Source organism: Anas platyrhynchos, chromosome Z (assembly GCF_047663525.1).
Source record: "Anas platyrhynchos isolate ZD024472 breed Pekin duck chromosome Z, IASCAAS_PekinDuck_T2T, whole genome shotgun sequence".
Classification (NCBI taxonomy): Eukaryota; Metazoa; Chordata; class Aves; order Anseriformes; family Anatidae; genus Anas; species Anas platyrhynchos.
In genome coordinates this window covers 38,332,686-38,351,300 of record NC_092621.1, presented here as the reverse complement: position 1 = coordinate 38,351,300, position 18,615 = coordinate 38,332,686, and the positions used below count along the sequence as shown (strand labels likewise).

The 18,615-nt window shown below is 39.2% G+C and overlaps 1 protein-coding gene across 8 annotated transcripts in view; it reads right to left on the bottom strand.

Moving 5' to 3' along the window:
* Positions 1 to 205: 205 nt before the first annotated feature.
* Positions 206 to 18,615, bottom strand: part of TRPM6 (transient receptor potential cation channel subfamily M member 6) — a 98,705-nt gene continuing 80,295 nt past the window's right edge. For all 8 annotated transcript variants that reach the window (XM_038171250.2, XM_038171252.2, XM_038171247.2 and 5 more), the window contains 7 exons: positions 17,726 to 17,791; positions 15,224 to 15,510; positions 14,877 to 14,959; positions 13,873 to 14,078; positions 11,897 to 11,948; positions 3,411 to 3,517; positions 206 to 1,637 (listed from right to left, as the gene is read on the bottom strand). In XM_038171250.2, the coding sequence (XP_038027178.2) occupies positions 1,519 to 1,637; positions 3,411 to 3,517; positions 11,897 to 11,948; positions 13,873 to 14,078; positions 14,877 to 14,959; positions 15,224 to 15,510; positions 17,726 to 17,791 (920 nt within the window). In that variant the 3' untranslated portion in view covers positions 206 to 1,518. The remainder of the gene's footprint in view (positions 1,638 to 3,410; positions 3,518 to 11,896; positions 11,949 to 13,872; positions 14,079 to 14,876; positions 14,960 to 15,223; positions 15,511 to 17,725; positions 17,792 to 18,615) is intronic.

Sequence of the window (18,615 nt, the reverse complement as noted above, 5' to 3'; positions counted from 1 at the left end):
CTGAAGTGTTCAAGGCCACGCTGGGTGGGGCTTTGGGCAACCTGGTCCAGTTGGTGGCATCCCTGTCCATAGAAGGGGATTAGAACTGGATGATCTTTAAGGTCCCTTCCAACCCAAACTATTCTGTGATTCTATGATTCTAATTCCTATGTGTACACAGACATTTTCTAAATATTCCAAATGAATGGTAGATGTAACATGTAGATCTGTTAAACATTAAATTTTACTATCCAAAGTGATGGAAATGCGTGTTGTTTTTTTTTCTTATTCGAGTATAAAGTTTTCCAATGATTTACATTTCAGCATTTAGTATTTCTACTCAATACAAAATTGTGAAGATTCTTTAATGGTAGAAGTGATCTGTAATACAACATAAGTTATATCAGATATTTGTGCTCTGCAGTTCATTTCAATCCTTATTGTACAAAAATCATATTGCACATAATTGATTTTCACGTTTATCAGATTCTCCTGAAATCAGACAAAATCAATAGAAAAACAGATGAATATGCTGCAAAAGCGTACATGTTACTGCACCATTGGTAACATTGGTAGAAAATAGTCCCATGTATGGCCTGACATTGTCAACATGAAGTTAAATACCAAATGGAACACATTACTCTTTGTGACCTTTCAAACCTTCTTGCAATTGACCACCTAAAGACTTAAAAAAAACCCTGAAGCTAACATATTATAAAGAAACACAAATCCTGTTAAAATTTATATCACATTCAAGGTTATTCTTTACGTTTGAACTGAAGATCGTGGATGTATCAGCTTCATCATCTTAAAATGAGTAAGGTTAATGATGTAAGCGTTACATGGAAAAATGGGCCCAATAATCTAACACTTAACTGTCTCTCTTGTTCTTGTTATGTGACAAGGACTCAGGATGAAGTTCCCACACAATTCTGCAGTACATCTGCCATACCAATGGCTATTGTTTAAATCAGTAATTTATTACTTGCATATTCTTATTTTGTCTCTGCATCGAAGTCAACAAAAAAGAAAAAATAGTACTTCTACATTGTCTTGGAAGGTATTGTATACATTGATCAAAAGCAAAAGTTAGGCAGAGCATGCTCTGCATCTGAAAATGAGTGATTTACACATGTATATATTCAGGTATTTACTAAAGAACAAAAAGACAAATCAAATCAAATCATTTCCCTCTGTAAATAATTTTGTCACAGTCATTTGCCTTTAGCCAGCATAGTTTGGAACTACTATCCACATTTCCAAAAAAAAAAAAAAGGCACTGATAGGACAGTTGATCCACCAAAGGGGTGACCTACTGATGGCAATTTACCGAGCAGTACAAACAGACCAGCACAAGGCACAAGAGAAAGGGAGTAAATAATAATATTTTTTTTTTGATTCCTTGTCTGTAGCATCTGTCAAGTGCAGACAAATGTTGCACTCAGACATCTATGTTTTGTTCTTTTGGATTGGCCCATGCCAGTGATAGGGAACAGGTTTTTAAGCATTCATACGTAGGCTCCGCTCACAGCTGCTGCTTCACAACCGTGTGTCATACTCCAGCGGCTCATCTGCATCATCAGTTTCTCTGGCATTTGCCTCTACTTCTCCAAAGGCTGGACGGAGCCTTTCCATTGTGCAGTCGTTTCTTCTCAAATCTATGGCAAGAAGATAACAAGCGTGAGAAATGGACTCATGAACCTAATGAGGTTCAACAAGCCCAAATGTAAGGTGCTGGCCTGGGTCAGGGCAGTCCCAGACAAGAGTACAGACTGGGAGAAAAATTAATTAAAAGTAGTCCTGCAGAAAAGCACTTGGGGGTTCTGGTGCATGAAAAGCTCAATGTGAGCTAGCAGTGCACACTTGCAGCCCCGAAGACCAACTACACTCTGGGCTGCATCAACAGAGAGGTGACCAGGAGGTGGAGGGATGTGATTGTACCCCTGTATTCTGTCCTTGTGAGGACCCCCTGGAACACTGCATCCAGGTCTGGGGCCCCCAGCGCAAGGACATGGACCTGTTAGAGCAGGTCCAGAGGAGGGCCATGAAATTGGACCAGAGGGCTGGAGCATCTCTCCTGTGAAGAAAGGCTGAGAGAGCTTTAAGACATCGAAGGTATGCTGTAAGGCATGCTGAAAGGCAGCAATGTTCAGCCTGAAGAAGAGAAGGTTCCAAGGAGACCTCAATGCAGCTTTTCAGTACTGACAGGAACTTATAAAAATATGGAGAGCAACTTTTTACATGGGCAGGTAGTGACACAACAGATGTAATGATTGTATACTAAAACAGGGGAAATTTATATTAGATGTGAGGGGGAAATTCTTCACTGTAAAGGTGGTGAGGCACTGGAACAGGTTGCCCAGAGAGGTTGTGGATGCCCCACCCCTGGAGGTGTTCAAGACCAGGTTAGATGAGGCCTTGGGCAACCTCATCTAGTGGGTGGCATCCCCGCCCATGGCAATAGGGTTAGAACTGGATGATTTTTAAGGTTCCTTCCAACCCAAGCCATTTTATGATTCTATGAAAAAAATAAATGATTCTGCCAAGTAAATATTTAAAAAGCACATAAAACCTTGGCAGTGTCCAACCCTGCAACTGGTGGCCAGCAGTCTGTTAGCAGCTTTCAGGAGACAGAAAATCTGTCGCAGGGCAAATCAGAGTCAGTGGAAAGAGAGCCCTGAAGGCGCCAAAAATGGTGGGAGCTGATATGAATGAACCGTCCCACACTGTCAATTCAGCTGATCTTCTCCTTTGTTATCTCTGGCTGCCACAAACACAAATACACAAATAATCCAAAGCAATAACACTGCAGTTCCTGTTTCTGAATCAAACAAATTCTTCCTCCAAGCAGGCACTGAAAAAAAGGAACCTTCCTCTGAAAAAAAAATGTGGGTGGAAAGTCATCCAAAATTGCAATGTATTTTGGCTTTGAGCCTTTTAAATCTGCACCACAATAAACAGAAGCCCATTCTATAAAACCTAATGTGAATAATCAGTGATCCAGCTAAGCAGGAGGTAAGTGCTGCAGTGTACAGGCCCTATCCAAGGGCCAGGAAAGCTCCAGCAATTTTTTCCCTGGCTAATGCATTGATAATTTTTAGATCATTCTCTGTTCTCATTCTAAAAATTATTGCTGATGCTATCTGTAGTGATCACCCTGGAAAAATGGGTGATGCTATCACCCAAAATGCTATCAGTTTTGCACAGCAAAGGAAATAATTCATTGGGTAGAAGCTTTGAATACCAACATGGTTGCTGGGCAAAAGAACGATGTAAAAGATCGATATTCTCTTATTTGCCTTTGTTTAAGTGTGCCAGCTATAGTTTCATCTCTGTAGAATTTCTGTTCTTGTTATAGCACACCTAGGCCCTTACTACCTTATACTTAGAAAGTTAGATATAGGTTAAAAAATAATCTTCATTTTGAATACCAGGAAGTTTCAGCCTCCTGCAGCAGGAGTTACAACGATGCTTTGTGATGAAGTTTCTTATAGCATCTTCTCCTAGGTTTGCTGGTCCAAATACCATCTTTCCAGATCTAAAAGTAATAATATCAAATAATCAACAAACTCAAAATAATGCAATTTTAGGGGAGAGAGAGGATGATAATTTCCATTTATTGAGTCATATAAGAATCATATTGAATCAGATAAGTTAGCTCTTTGTATAAAAGACCGTAAAAACTAGTGTGCATCTCCAGTTTCTTAGCTCCGAGACAAGAAAACCACTAGTTCTGGTAAGGGATTAACCTATATATACCCCATATCTACTCTTCCTTTCTGCAGCATCTTAGAGATGCAGTGTTGCTGTGGCCTTCTCTAAAGGGAGATGGGACATACCCAGCAGTTACTACTAAAATGCTCAATGGAAATTTGAGCACAATGACATTAAGACAGTGTATGCCAGAGCCTGAATGACTCTGTTGCAGCCACCATTCAGTCTCATCAAGCAAATGGTTTGGTCTGTATTTTACTAGAGGGCATCTGGGACCAAACCAGAGTTAGCAAAGACTTACTTTTACCTTATTTAAGAAAAGAAAACCAAAAGCAAGTGGAGCCTGAGTCACATCAATATGCAACACAGAAAAAGAACATAGTACTGCTGTCAGGCAAGGCTTTAAAATTTATTGGCTTCTTTCTATGCTCATTTCCATGTGTTTGCACTCTGGCCAATTCAGCAACATTACTAAGGGATCCATTTGTGGAAATGTATTGCATATTCTGAATGAAGATCACACAATTACAAATAGAAGCAAGCTATATCCACACATGTATTAGAAGTACCACATAATCATAACAGATCCTTAATATGGTCTGAAAGATCAGTGTTCATTAATTTTAATATTACTTCACTATTACTCTCAAGAATTTAGTTGACATTACGGACATCACGGAACACAGCACACAAGAAACACTTCCAAAGAAATTTTATGAATGCTAGTATTTTATTTTAATGATATGCAGAGCAGAAACAACACATTTTAGAATCTGAAATCAATTACAGCTCTAAGAAACTATAGAAAAAGATTTTAACTCTCTCAAATCTATCTGTAATCCACACTATGAAAATCTATTCTCTCTAAGGAAAGAAGTTATCAAATACGACACTCTCGTCTTTCCTACACAAGAGCAATGAATAACCAAAACTACTAGTATTTGTCTAATTTCTGGCAGGCAATGAAGATAATCTGTTTCTGGATCATTTGAAGGAATAGTCTATCCAGCTTTCACTGCAAATTAGTACAACACAACATGTAAGAATTGGAACATTATTTAAGTGCCATCTATATATTTTAGATGACATGATGCTACATAGCCATTTCTGGTTTTTGGTATAATCTTGCAAAATGCTAGTGTAAATTGAATATGCTCAAGTATTTGCTTGGGCAGGTATAGAAAATTGAGAAGACTTCACTAATTCCAAGTCTACAGAACCATAATGATACTTCTCCTGATCTAACTTTTTCCATGCAAAATGTAGCCAATACAATATAAACTAATTTTCTCATGTTGTTATGGGATATATAAACAGGGATACTGTTTAGAGGAAAGAATAATCTTTCCTCTCTACCCAGAACTGTTAATGATACAAGACTAATAGACTAATAGCATTTCAATTTGGAAAACTGTTTCAAGAAATATATTGGCAAATTAGGAATATAACAAGAATGGCCAGCAGTCTATAAGTCTTCTTATAGATGGGGATAGCCTAAGAACAAAAGAAAAGAATTGAAGAAGATAGTGCCTACATTTGAACTTGCTGATTTATTTATTTTTTTTGTCTATGTCAATAGTAGACAGGATCAGAAAGAAGTGTTTCAAGCAAAAAAGCAGGAAAAAACTTTTAAACAGTAAGGATGGTAAATAATTGAAAACAAACATACTGGCAAGTTGGCTGTACAAGACCTGTAAGGCCTGACACAGGAATGGCCTGGTGCAAACAAACCAACTGAACTCTTCAGGTCCTTTCTAACTGTACAAATGTTTTATAAACAAGGTCAATCTACTTCACTCAGAGTTGACCTTATTGCAGTTTTTCAATTCTTAAAGGGGTGGCTTATAAAAGATGGCATATAAAAAAGATGGAGAGCAACATTTTTTTGGGGAAGACAGGACAAGGGGTATGGTTTTAAACAGAAAGAGGGAAGATTTAGATTAGAGGTTAGAAGGAAATTCTTCACTCTGAGAGTGGTGAGGCACTGGCACAGACTGCCTGGAGAAGCTGTGGTTGCCCCATCCCTGGAGGTGTTCAAGGCCAGGCTGGATGGGGCTTTGGGCAGCCTGGCCTAGTGGAATGTGTCCCTGTCTATGGCAGGGGGGGTGGAACCAGGTGATCATTAGGGTCCCTTCCAACCAATGCCATTCCATGGTTCCTGTTTATTCATGATCTGATTTTGTCTCTAAGGAGAGAAAAATACTGAGTCCAGTTTTCCTGTCTGAAACAGGTGCATAAATATGAGCTAATGGACTTAAAACAAACAAAAACTCTTCCTGCTTTTGTGGAGAACCTTACTTCACAGTTATGCTCCAATAAATACCTACCAGTTCATACCAGATCAGTCCCGTCTGACAGTTAGGTAACATAGAGACTGTTGTTACAAACAGTGCTAGTCATGGTCAATTTGTAGACAGAGCTACAAATGCTCAGATAAGACGATAAGACATCTATAGACCTTTACTGATGGAAGGTACTGGGGGCTTCACATGAAGCAGCACCTTTCCAGGGAAACATCCATTCCATTTAATTCATATGTTTTTGCAGACTTAAATTCCTATCTACCAGTTTCAACTGTACAGGTGTCTATAGCAGAGATCCAGTCGAGGCAGGTATTTTATCTATTGACAGCAATTCAACTGTAAATTGTTTGGCTGAAATTGCAAAGCTTGGTAAAGATTCAATAGATTTGTTCTTCAAAGTGCATGCCAATGAGTAACTTCAGAGAACATGGTCTCCACTCATACTACAACCTCCAGCCCATCACTACCTGCTTTAGAGTTTTCAAAAGAGAGAGTAAGAGATTGAGCACCTCTGACTCCTCCATTTCATTTGTTTGTAATGAGATTTTTCACCACTAGTGCCCTTTTCCTCACCTCTCAGTAGGCGTAATGCATCTGTTCTTTACAATTTGAAACTCAGCCAGCTATTTTCCTCATTTCTGAATCTGTTCTACAGACATTCTGCACCCAGTGTCTGTGAAAGCTTTACCAGTATAGACTTTGTTACGGGCTTAGCAAGAAGTGCACTCTGAAGAGAGCATCTAGAGTACTACTTAGGAGGCAATTCTTCACAACGTTTCAGTGCTACAGGAATCTGCAGGGACTGCACTATGTCACGACCCTACTGCTGCGACTTGGCTACTTCTGTCTTAAAGGAAATCTTTTTGTGAACATTAAACCTGCAGCATTTTATCACCTCATACATCCTATGCAGTGTATGTGGCCAGATCTCTGATGTTCATATCCATGAAATTACACCAATTTACATGAGCTCAGGATCTGCCTGCTCAGTATCAGACATACTTTCCAAACTAATCTGCTGGCTTTTATCACAGTACTATACATACATGGAAGATACAACACACTGTCACAGAGCTAGAGGTCATGTTTTGCCATTGAAAAGTCCATTTCAAGACAGCATGAAGGATGCATGAAAGAAAAGACTCATTGCAAGATAATGACATGAGCCACTAGATCAATGGAATTAAAAAAACAAAACATAAATAATGTAATTATAAGTCGTGTTAAAATTTGTATCAGCCCCATCCGTCAGTGAGATGCTATCTATTTTCTCTCAGGCTTCTAACAGAATGTGAGCTCAAAGCAATTTTAGAGGTAGTGCACAGGTTTTGATTAAGTATCTTATATAGAAATGAAAACTTCAATCAGATCTTGATACTGACAGAAATGTTTCCCCTGTGAGTAAATGAACATTAAACAAAGACAGTGTTTTTACATCATTATTGTTATTATTTTAGAAAGTGTTTCTTAGAATTGGGTATCTGCTAGCTGCTTACAGAATACATCCATGGTTTCACTGCCTTATTCCTTTACATCCCTGAATCAAAACAATATTGTTTCACAACTTGCTGTACTGAAGATTTCCCAGAGCATAAAAAAATCAAGCTGTTTTTGATTAATTAATCAACACTTGCTCTTTAACTGGGACTTGACTGTTTTGCAGATGACAGAAACAAAACAAAAAAAAAGTTCTGAAAATAAAATCTTAGTAACCATGAGAAAATAATTTAATGACAAAAAAGATGGATACTAGCAGATGGATACTAACAAGCACATGCTTCAACATAATGCAGGTAAATATTATTCCTGTTTTAAAGAGGATATGCTAAGTTGACATATGAAGTACTGTGGACTAATGACTGGTCACAGTTTTCACTAATAACTATCAGTCTGTTGAGATAAAATATTTCACAGAATCATAGAATCATTAAGTTTGGAAAAGACCTTCAAGACCATCTGGCCCAATCAGCTCCCTAACACCAGTGTCAGCCACTAAACTATGTTCCTAAGCACCACGTCCAACCTTTCCTTAAACACCCCCAGGGACCGTGACTCCACCACCTCCCTGGGAAATCCCTTCCAATGCCTGACTGCACATTCTGAGAAGAAATGTCTCATCATTTCCAACCTGAACCTCCCCTAGTGCAACTTGAGGCCATTCCCTCTAGTCCTATCATTAGTTACCTGTGAGAAGAGGCTGATCCCCAGCTCCCCACACCTTCCTTTCAGGTAGCAGTAGAGAGCAATAAGGTCTTCCCTGAGCTTCCTCTTCCCCAGACTAAACACCCCCAGTTCCCTCAGCCACTCCTCACAGGACTTGCATTCCAGATCTTAACCAGTTTTGTAGCCCTTTTCTGGACACGCTCCAGGGCCTCGATGTCTTTCTTGTAGTGAGGGGTCCAAAGCTGAACACAGCACTCAAGGTGCAGCCTCACCAGAACAGAGTACAAGAGGGCAATCACCTCCCTGGTCCTGCTGGCTGTGCTATTCCTGATACAGGCCAGGATGCTGTTGGCCTTCTTGACCACCTGGGCACACTGCTGGCTCATGTTCAGGCGAACATTAACCAGCACTCCAGATCCTTTTCCTCTGCACAGCTTTCCAGCTGCTCTGCCCCAAGCCTGTAGTGTTGCATGGGGTTGTTGTGACCAAAGTGCAGGACCCGGTACTTAGCCATGTTGAACCTCATCCCATTGGCTTCTGCCCATCGACCCAGCCTGTCCAGGTCCCTCTGCAGGGCCTTCCTACCCTCCAGAAGATTGACACTTCCCCCCAGCTTGGTGTCATCTGCAAACTTACTGAGGGTGCACTCAATTCCCTTGTCCAAATTGTCATTAAAGATATTAAAGAGGATGAGCCCCAACACCAACCCCCAGGGAACACCACTGGTGACCAGTTGCCAGCCACATTTCACTCCGTTCACCATCACTCTCTGGGCCCAGCTGTCCAGCTAGTTTTTAACCCAGCAAAGAGTGTACCTGTCCAAGCCATGCGCTGCCAGCTTCTCCAAGAGAATACTGTGGGAGACCATGTCAAAGGCCTTGCTGAAGTCCAGGTAAACTACATCAACAGCCTTTCCCACATCCACCAGGTGGTTTACCTTGTCATAGAAGGAGATGAGGTTGGTCAGGCAGAACTTGCTTTTCATGAACCCATGTTGACTGGGCCTGATCCCCTGGTTGTCCATCATACATTGTGTGATTACATTCAAGATGACCTGTTCCATCACCTTTCCTGGCTCCGAGGTCAGGCTGACAGGCCTGTAATTCCCTGAGTCCTCCTTATAACCCTTCTTATAGATGGGCATCACTTTAGCAAGTCTCCAGTCATCTCAAACCTCCCTGGATGACCATGACTGCTGATAGATGATGGAAAGTGGCCAAGCAATCACATCCACTAACTCTCTCAGCACCCTCATTTTCATTGGTATAAAAAAAGTCTACTTGAGTAACAGCAAACCATATCTTTATACACCTATAACAACATTTTCAAAATGTTTTTTCAAATTTTTGTAGTCAACAACTACAAAATCAACCAATCAACCTCTCTGTTTCTCTATCCTAAACTATCCTTGTATTTCTGTCATGATCCGATGACCTTCTCACTGCAAAGAAATCTTTGTCAGTGACATTAAGAATGGGACTGAGTGCACCCTCAGCAAGTCTGCAAATGATAGCAAGCCATGTGGTAGAGTTGACATGCTGGAGTTGACATGGCCCCAGCAAGACTTCGACAGTCTTGAAAGGTAAGCCCTTGTGAACTTCATAAAGTTCAACAAAGTCAACTGCAAGGTCCTGCACCTGGGTCAGAGCAATCCCAACCACAAACACAGGCTGGGAGAGACTCTTTGTCAGAGAGTGTAGTGATAGGACAAGGGTTAATGGTTGTGAATTTAAAAAGGGCAGGTTTAGATTAGACATTAGGAAGAAATTCTTTACTAGAAGAGAGGGGTGAGACGTTGGCACAGGTTGCCCAGGGAAGCTGTGGATCACCCCTCCCTGGAATTGCTCAAGGCCAGGTTGAATGGGGCTTTGGGCAACCCAATCTAGTGGGAGATGTTGAAGGCAGGGGGGTTGGAACTAGATGACATTTAAGGTCCGTTCCAACTCAGACTATTCTATGATACTATGAAGACTTTGTCACTGTGAGGTGTTCAGCTTTTTTTCATGTTACTTCCAAAGTAAATATTATACAGACAATACACCTGCCTTCATAATTAAGCATTCATACCTTAATAGTAATTTATCATTAATTTATTTAATGGAATATTAATAATGGTTATAGAACTAAGTACCTGTTTCCAAAACTAGCTTGTTCCGAGTTCTAGACTAGTCATCTGATACCGTTATAGTTAATTTCCCTTTGTATTAAATCAAACTAACCAAACTTCCTTCCAAACATGAGAAACCCCTTCAGTCAGTTGACATGAGCCGAATGAGAGTGAGTCAAAGCTGAACACAAGACAGTCTGGAGAGATGTTAGTGTCTAGGAAGTCTTCCCAAAAAAGAGGACTTTGCAGGGTAGCACCCACTGACATTACTACCACCTCTCCTCTGCTCTACCATAGCACCTATGACCAAGGAGAAAGGTCATAGGATGGGAGAGTAGTTATTGCACAGCATGACAGACAGAGTGCAGAGTCGTGTACCCAGAAGACAGTTGTGTTTGTTGTATTGTCCACAGTGAGGATTGGTGGGAATATTTTACTTATTACATAGGACACTATGAAGTCTGCCTAGATATTACTGTGAGCAGTAGATATCTCCCTAGATATTCCTGTGTGCAGTTTTGGGCGCCACAGAATAAGAAATATAAAACCATTAGAGAAAGTCCAAAGAAGGGCAACAAAGATGGTAAGGGGTCTGGAGGAGAAGATATAGGAAAAGTGCCTGAATTCACTTGGTTTGTTCTGCCTGGAGAAGAAAAGGCTGAGGGGAGATCTCATTGCAGTCTGCAGCTTCCTCATGAGGGGGAATAGAGGGTCAGGTGCTGATCTCTCTGGTGACAAGTGATAGGACCCAAGAGAACAGCGTGGAGCTGTGACAGAGGTGGTTCAGGCTGGATATCAGGAAAAGGTTCTTCACCAAGAGGGTGGTTGGACACTAGAGCAGGTTCACCAGGGAAGCGGTCACAGCATTGAGTTCTCTCTCAGACACAGGGTCTGATTTTTTTGGGTGGTCCTTTGGGGACCCAGGAGTTGGACTCGATCATCCTTGTGTGTTCCTTCCAACTCAAGATATTTGATGATTGTATGATTCTATGATACCAGCCTAGCTTCTGCAACTTGATTCATGAAGGCAGACTACTTTTTTGTAGTACCTCTGGGTTTTGTAACATTCTGCACATGATTTAAGATCTCTGCAACATAGCTCTTGGTTTGTAATATGCACTATGCTTAAATGCACTACTATGATCTCTTGGAAAGATCAGAGATCCAAAGGCCATCTCCTTGAGCCATATGGCCCTATATACTCATACAGTGCCTCACTAGACAGTGGAAACCAGACTACAACATTTAAATTACTGATAAACACCTTCAGTACAATTTTGCTAAGAAAATTATCCAGTTCTTAAGCTCCTACTCCTGTTCTCTTTGTGTAATCCTGAAAAACTGCTGTGTTCTGAGGACAGCAATATAGATTCTCCCCACCTTTCACATATTGCTCAGCACATATGGAGCTGGTACACATACAGCCCCTGAAGTTCACAGCCATCTAAAACGCAATAGTTGGTGCAGCCTTCCCATTGCCATCACAATCCCATTTAACACAAACACCATACAATAAATAATTAAACCTCTCACGCAGAACATAAAAAAAAAAAAAAAAAAAAAAACTAAATACACAGACTATCAGCAGAATGTTTGAAGTGAATAATAATTTCATTAGAGAGAAATGTACCTTTTGTCTTCAGGTTTAATCACAGATGGATCTGTAAGGTTTTCCCCAACACCTACAAGAAAATCAATAGAGTGTGTTACAAGGGAAGATAGTTGTGATTTCATAACCTGGGACTTAAGAATAATGTAATTACCCACTTTCATTTTAGATCGTGAATTGTCACAATTAAAACAGTCATGAGCTAAAAAAAATGTTGTGACTCTAAAAACCTGCTAAATATTGGCAAACATACAGAGTCTTATTACAGTCCTGTTTTGTGGTTTATTCATACACAGACAGAAGGCTTATGCAAATACTAGTAACAACTGAACATTATGATGAAACTGAAAGAATTAAACAAAGTGTAACCTGCAGTAAGACTTTAATTTGGAATAACGGTACCAACCCAAGGTGCATCTTACTGATAACAACAGATCTACTTCCAGATATATACTCCCTTCAAGGTAGCAAACACAACACAAGCCACAACTCATCATTCAATTAAGTGATGTGCAAATCTGGGTCCGTTATCTCTGCTTCTTTGGGGTGTTCGCCAAAGTAGATTAAATAAATGATTACAGTAACTGACTGACTGCTCATACTTACGTTGCAGTTTTCCTAAAACTGAAAAATAATAGCATTTTACCAAAAAGCTCTTTCTTTACATCTGAAGAAATTGTTGTACTCTTAAACTGAAGAAGAGATTCTATAAACATATGCAATTATTTAATTTGAATAATTAAGTATTTTGAACACCAGTAAAACATGGGGAGCATTTTTTAATTGAAATACCCCCAAATTGCAATATTCTTCAACAGAATTCATTTCAGCTGACATAAATAAGATAAAATTTAGTGTCTACATGTGTAGTATGGCTCCAGTATTAAACTTAGATAGAAATTTATCAGAAATCCAAAGACAGCAGCCCTAGCACTGTCACTAAACATCAGACAAGAGAACTACAGAATAAACATGGGACCAACACTAGAGCAGATTTCAGTCCATTTCCCCACTTGAGATGGAAACCGAAGCTTCAGTCTTGGTGTGATTTACATAGATGTTTAAATTCTTCACATTTGAGCCAATGCAGTTGGTCTGGAACTGTCAAGAGTTGTATAATAAACCCAAGCAAACTTAAAGACAAATTCTAGTAAGCTATGGTTGGAGACACACTTACTCTTTCTATATATTTTTTTCATGTGCTGCTAAAGCCAAGTGAAGGCAAGGATGGAATTATAGGTTTATTTTGCATACTAAGCATGTCTTTTTGTAATTCACAGCTTCTGAATGCTGTAAAATGTAAATATGTTAAGTCTCTGTCCACGCATACACATTTCCCTTGACAGAAATGACAAACAATGGTGTTTATACCATTTGATGGGTGCTGTTCATCTTCTGAACATTGTCAACTGTTTTATCTCTTTAAAATATGCCATGTTCCTATTTATACATGTACAGTAAAGTGATCACATGCTCTTTGAAGGAGCTACCAGAGTTTGCGAATAGCACTGAGGCTTGCAGCTTATGTAAACTGCTTACAGATTTAAAAAAATAATAATAATAAAAAAATAAGGATAGCCATTCAAACTCTTTGGACAGATATACACACATATTAACTATGCATATATACATGGGTACACTTGAATCTCTGTATTATTTACATATTTTAATAAATAGAAAAGTACCTAATCTGTGGAGTGTTTTTCTGGAGCTGGCTGAAATGTTCCTGTGCACTTTAACTCCCTGCTGCTTGCCCATTCAGCCTAAATGTACTTGAAGCCAAATTATTTTCCCACAATACCTACATTAATCTATCACGTTTCTGTCAATGCTCATTTATCAGGACCTCACAACAGATATCCAGGGGTTGCTTGAGCTTTGCATATAGAAAAGAGATGGGCTAAAGAGAATTTAGCCCTTTTTGCAGTATTAAATTCTCTTTTTAAAAAGTTGTTTTTCAGTGGGCTTAAGACTAGTGATCCCATGCTAGCTGTCACCTTGCAAATCCAGGACAAGGAGCTCCCCACGAGTATATACGTAGGTCCAGTGAGAGAAGGCCAGCAACAGCTCTTCAAGCAAGCTGCTGGGAGTAATTTCATCTCCATTGTTGTTGTTGTATTTTCGAAACTCGCCAGTCATGTACTTCTCAATGGTCAGCCACTGGTTTGCTGAATGGCAGTAGATGAGGAAAACTTCCAGGAATCTGTGGATATAAATGCTGTCTATAAGGGTAATGAACATCCTCACAGTCAGTATACAGCATGATGCAAAGTAAATATACCAAAAAGGAGGGCATGTCTTCACTGGCTGGATCATTTTCAACGGCAAGCGATACCAAATGGTAGACAGCACAAACACTTCCTCAGTTTGGTAACTATCAAAGCAATGCACTTTAGCAGACGGTACAGTTCATGGGCAAACAACATAATCTGTGTCCTGGCTTTGGCTGGGATAGAGTTAATTTTCCTCCTGGTAGCTGGTACAGTGCTGTGTTTTTTCCTGTGATGAAAGTAATGCTGAAAACACAGCACTGAGTTAGCTGTTGCAGAGAAGGGCTTACATGGAGCCAAGGCTTTTTCAGTGGCCACCCAACTGCTACCAAAGAAAATGCATAACAGCTCAGTCTCACTTGCTTTTTCCCCAGCAGTGATATTAAACCGGGTATCTCTTCTTTACTATCCTGCTGTCAAATCTGTACCCACTAAGACAATAGAAAATATACACAAAAAATATAAATAATATAAATATAAATATTTTTTAAGTCTCTTTAAAATTTCTTTCACTAACAACCTCTTGTTTAAGCCACTACCATTGCTGTTGTCTTCCACCCTGAATTTATCTTTACATATCTATATACCTATGTATTTTAATTAAACTATCACTCAACCGTTTTAAGCAGTTGCTATTTCAACTCACTATGGAAAAAGAGTCTACATTAGACCCAGGACATAGCTGAGAAGAGAAACCTTTGCAACCAAAACTTTCAAGAGAGTGAAGTTACCTTGGAGTATAGGGAATGGTATGAGGCTTCACTTGATTGAAGGTATAAATTAACTTTTGGGCAGCCCTTTGCTGTTGGATCTCCTGAAGAAAAGCATGTTATAAGCATCACTTTCATTTGGTATCATGAAGAAAGGTAGCATGAATTTGACAAAAGAAACAAACAAAAACCAGCCAATTGTATACTGTTTACAAATGGGATATATATCTTCCTCAAAACCATTTTCCTTTCCAGAAGGTAACATCAAACCACACATCACCCATGCTGAAGACATTCACACATAAGCAGTATAACATTTAAGGCATGTCAAACTACACTAGTCAGAGTCCCTTCAGGTCTGTACTCACCCTCAGGCAGAGATGTAACACTGTGCCATCATGAAAGATCTTTTGCCAAGCCTGAACCACCTCTGGCAGAAAAGACTTCACAATAAATACTTGTCCCAATTTTAATACATCATTCTCAGACCAAGTACAAACGACCTTCATGGCCCTTCGTAGACCCCCATCCATCTCCTCCCGTGACAAGACTTGGATCATCGCAGCCATACCACGCTGGGACCAGGAAGACATGCTTTTGTCAAGGTTCATAGGTGAACTCTCTTCTAGTCGATAGACAGTCACTTCCTCTCCAGCTTAAACAAAAGGAAGTTTTGTCAGTAAATGTCACACATTGCAGAAACAGGAGAGAACTGCATTTTGATTCAGTATCTTAAAATAACACAATACTTTACATAACTCTGTAAGCCACACTATTCATTTCTGTGAAAGTTTTCCCTGCCTAAATTTATATACACAGATCCTCTTGGAAAACACGAGTGGCCCACAGAGCTGTATTAAGCCTCTAGACAGATGTGAATTTAAGACCTTGTGCAATTTAAGACCTTTTACACAAAAAAAAAGCTCAATTAAATTCTGGTCTATATAATACAATCTCTTTTGCCACAATTTTAAAGTAGTTAAAATGGTTTAAAAAATAGATTTAAAAATATATATTTAAAAAGGTTTATCATTTTATCTCCAGTGGATTAATTTAACTATCCTGAACATGGCTCTTTCTGTTTATGCACTTGTGTGGAAGGGGGATTTTTAGTAAGATTTGTTTTAAGTTAATCAAGACCCAGGCACCACTCACAGTATTTTTCTTGTAACTGTGCTTAACAAAACAAACAAATAGACAAGGCAAGCAGACACACACAGCTTGTAATAGTTATTGACTACAAAATTAAAGGGCTACAGATTGCCGCTTTTTGAGGCAGACAGCCAAGTTGTTCAGAAGTAATGAATTGGCCATGATAAGCCAGGAAAATTAGATTGAAAAGGGCATGATCTTTCCTTGGAGAAAGGAATCCTAGAAAAACAAGCGAAAGCAAATTAACAAGACATTTACATCTTTGGCATTGTAAATTAAGATTTATCTTTTTTCCTATAAATTCCAATGTTATTTGTACTGCAAAAGATTTCAGTTTTGCTCCTGCTAATAACATTTTTCTGAAAGCAGAATAAATCTGGTGAGTTTTAACTCAGTCATGCTGTTACCCTATATAGTTGTAATAGCATTCCTCTCTAGCAGTGCAAGCAAGGAACATTTCTGTCAGTTGTAAACTAACAGATTTTTTATTTTTTTTTAAGCTTGGCTTTTCTTCTTGCAACTCACATTACTTGCAATGTGAATTCAGCAGAAATAGGTCTTTATTAGCAAGTGGGATGAGGTAACTGCATCTGCAAATAGCAAACAATATCATAAGGGAGGGCAAACTGAATTCAGAGATAAATTAATGTATTTCGTTCCTGCCCCTGAGCCTACCTTCACCAATTACCACAGAATTGGTATGAATGATACACTTTGCAAACATTTTAATTTAAAATAAAGCAATGAAAAAGTCAGTGTTTTACATAAAAGTAAGACACTTGAATATAGGTATTATAACTAGGCACATTTCTTAATCTTATATTAATTCTTCATTTTATTATCTTTTGACAATTTAATACCTAGAAAGGTATCTCCTGGGAGCTTGAAAGATTAGAATGTTCAATATGCTCATAGCTATATTAATTATCTGCAGCAATCTGGTCCCAAGAAATCCTATGATGCAGCAAGTATCAGCAATTAGTTGCTGTGAGACAAAATATTCTACCCATTGAAGAAAACGCATCTAGACCTCAAATGTCTAGAGACATAGCTTCTGCTGCTGTAAACCAATACAGCACACTAATTTCAAAACTCTTCCAAATGATCTTATATGTTACTCTCTACCACTCTTCTGTTATACCACAGTTCTTTTTTACTTGGAACACTACAAATCTTTTGCCCTTTCAACATAGTCATGGTTTTGTTCCTGACAAGATATCCTACACATATATCTGGGAGAGAGAGAATGCATGTATAAATCTTAGAGGAATCTTATTGCTCTCTTCAACTACTTAATGAGAGGTTACAGAGAAGATAGACTCCTCTATGAGGTTCACAGTAATCACATGGATGCTAAGAGATACAAGCTGCAGCAAGGGAAACTCCAATGAACATTAGGAAAAAGAGTTTACAGTGAAGCAGTCAAATGCTGAAACAGGTTGTCCAGAGAAACTGTAGAAACTCTGCTTATAGATATATTCAAAACACAACTGGACAGGTCCTCAGCAACGTGATATGAATTGGACCAGATAACCACGAGAATTTCCTAAAATACTGCATGAATATAATTCTATCCTGGTTCATTTCTTTAGAAAAGAAAAATTACTTAAATTAATTCAAGGAAATGTCTCAAATGCAGTCTTTAAAAAATAATGCATGGACTATTTAAAAAGAAAAAAAAAAAAAAAAAAAAACATAAGCAGAAGGTCAGTACTCACCAAAGAGCTGGACCGGTGTAAATGGTATGGTCTGAGCAAGTCTCATTAAGTTGTTTCTTTCAACAGCTGCAAACAAGACAGATTTCACTGCAATACTGGATGAACAAGCCAACTGACTTTCAAAAATATCTGACAGTGTTTTACTGTAGTGTACAAAGCCAAGCAAGCTACAGTGTGGTTCTCCGTCAGATCTTCTAATTGCTGTTTGAGTTCTACCTAGCCAGTAACTCTCCTTTAAATGACCATGGTATCTCACAAGCATCAGCTACCACTCTTCCCTGTCCATTAGTTCCCATCTTCCAAGAAAACAGACTGTGGAACAAGCACTTTGCACCCTAGCTAGGACTGCTTCTGGTCTTCATCCTCCTTTTCACCAAGGGCTGCCTCTGCTTTTTCTTCCCGCTGGCTCCAGTGCAATGACATTTGAACTGTGCCAGTGGCACAGTGGCCAGTGGCAGCTGAGGCATTGGCCTCAGCTGCCCTCACTGTCTGTCTCTGTCAGGCTCTGAAGTGCCTCGGGTTTTAGCAAGACTTTGCAGGGAAATCCAGGCTTGCCCTATGCAGACTATAGCTTCTTCATCTGGGCGCCATGCCAAACAACCTAATTAACATTATTATACCTTCTTAACAGGGAGCTTATTTCTCAGTCAAACACCTTCAAAACTTAGAGTGCCAACTAAATATTTATGGATTTGTCTTCACAATGACTCAGTTATTGGTAAGTGGGAGAGGTGAGGAGTAAACCTCAAAGAGATTAAGAGTAGAACGAGGAAACCCATATACTACCTTAGCTGTGTTTCTCTGAACAGCAACCAAAAAGTTTGTAAGTCTGGCTGACTTCCAGAGCTTATATGCAAGCTTCCAGAGCTCATCCTTTTTTTATACAAATC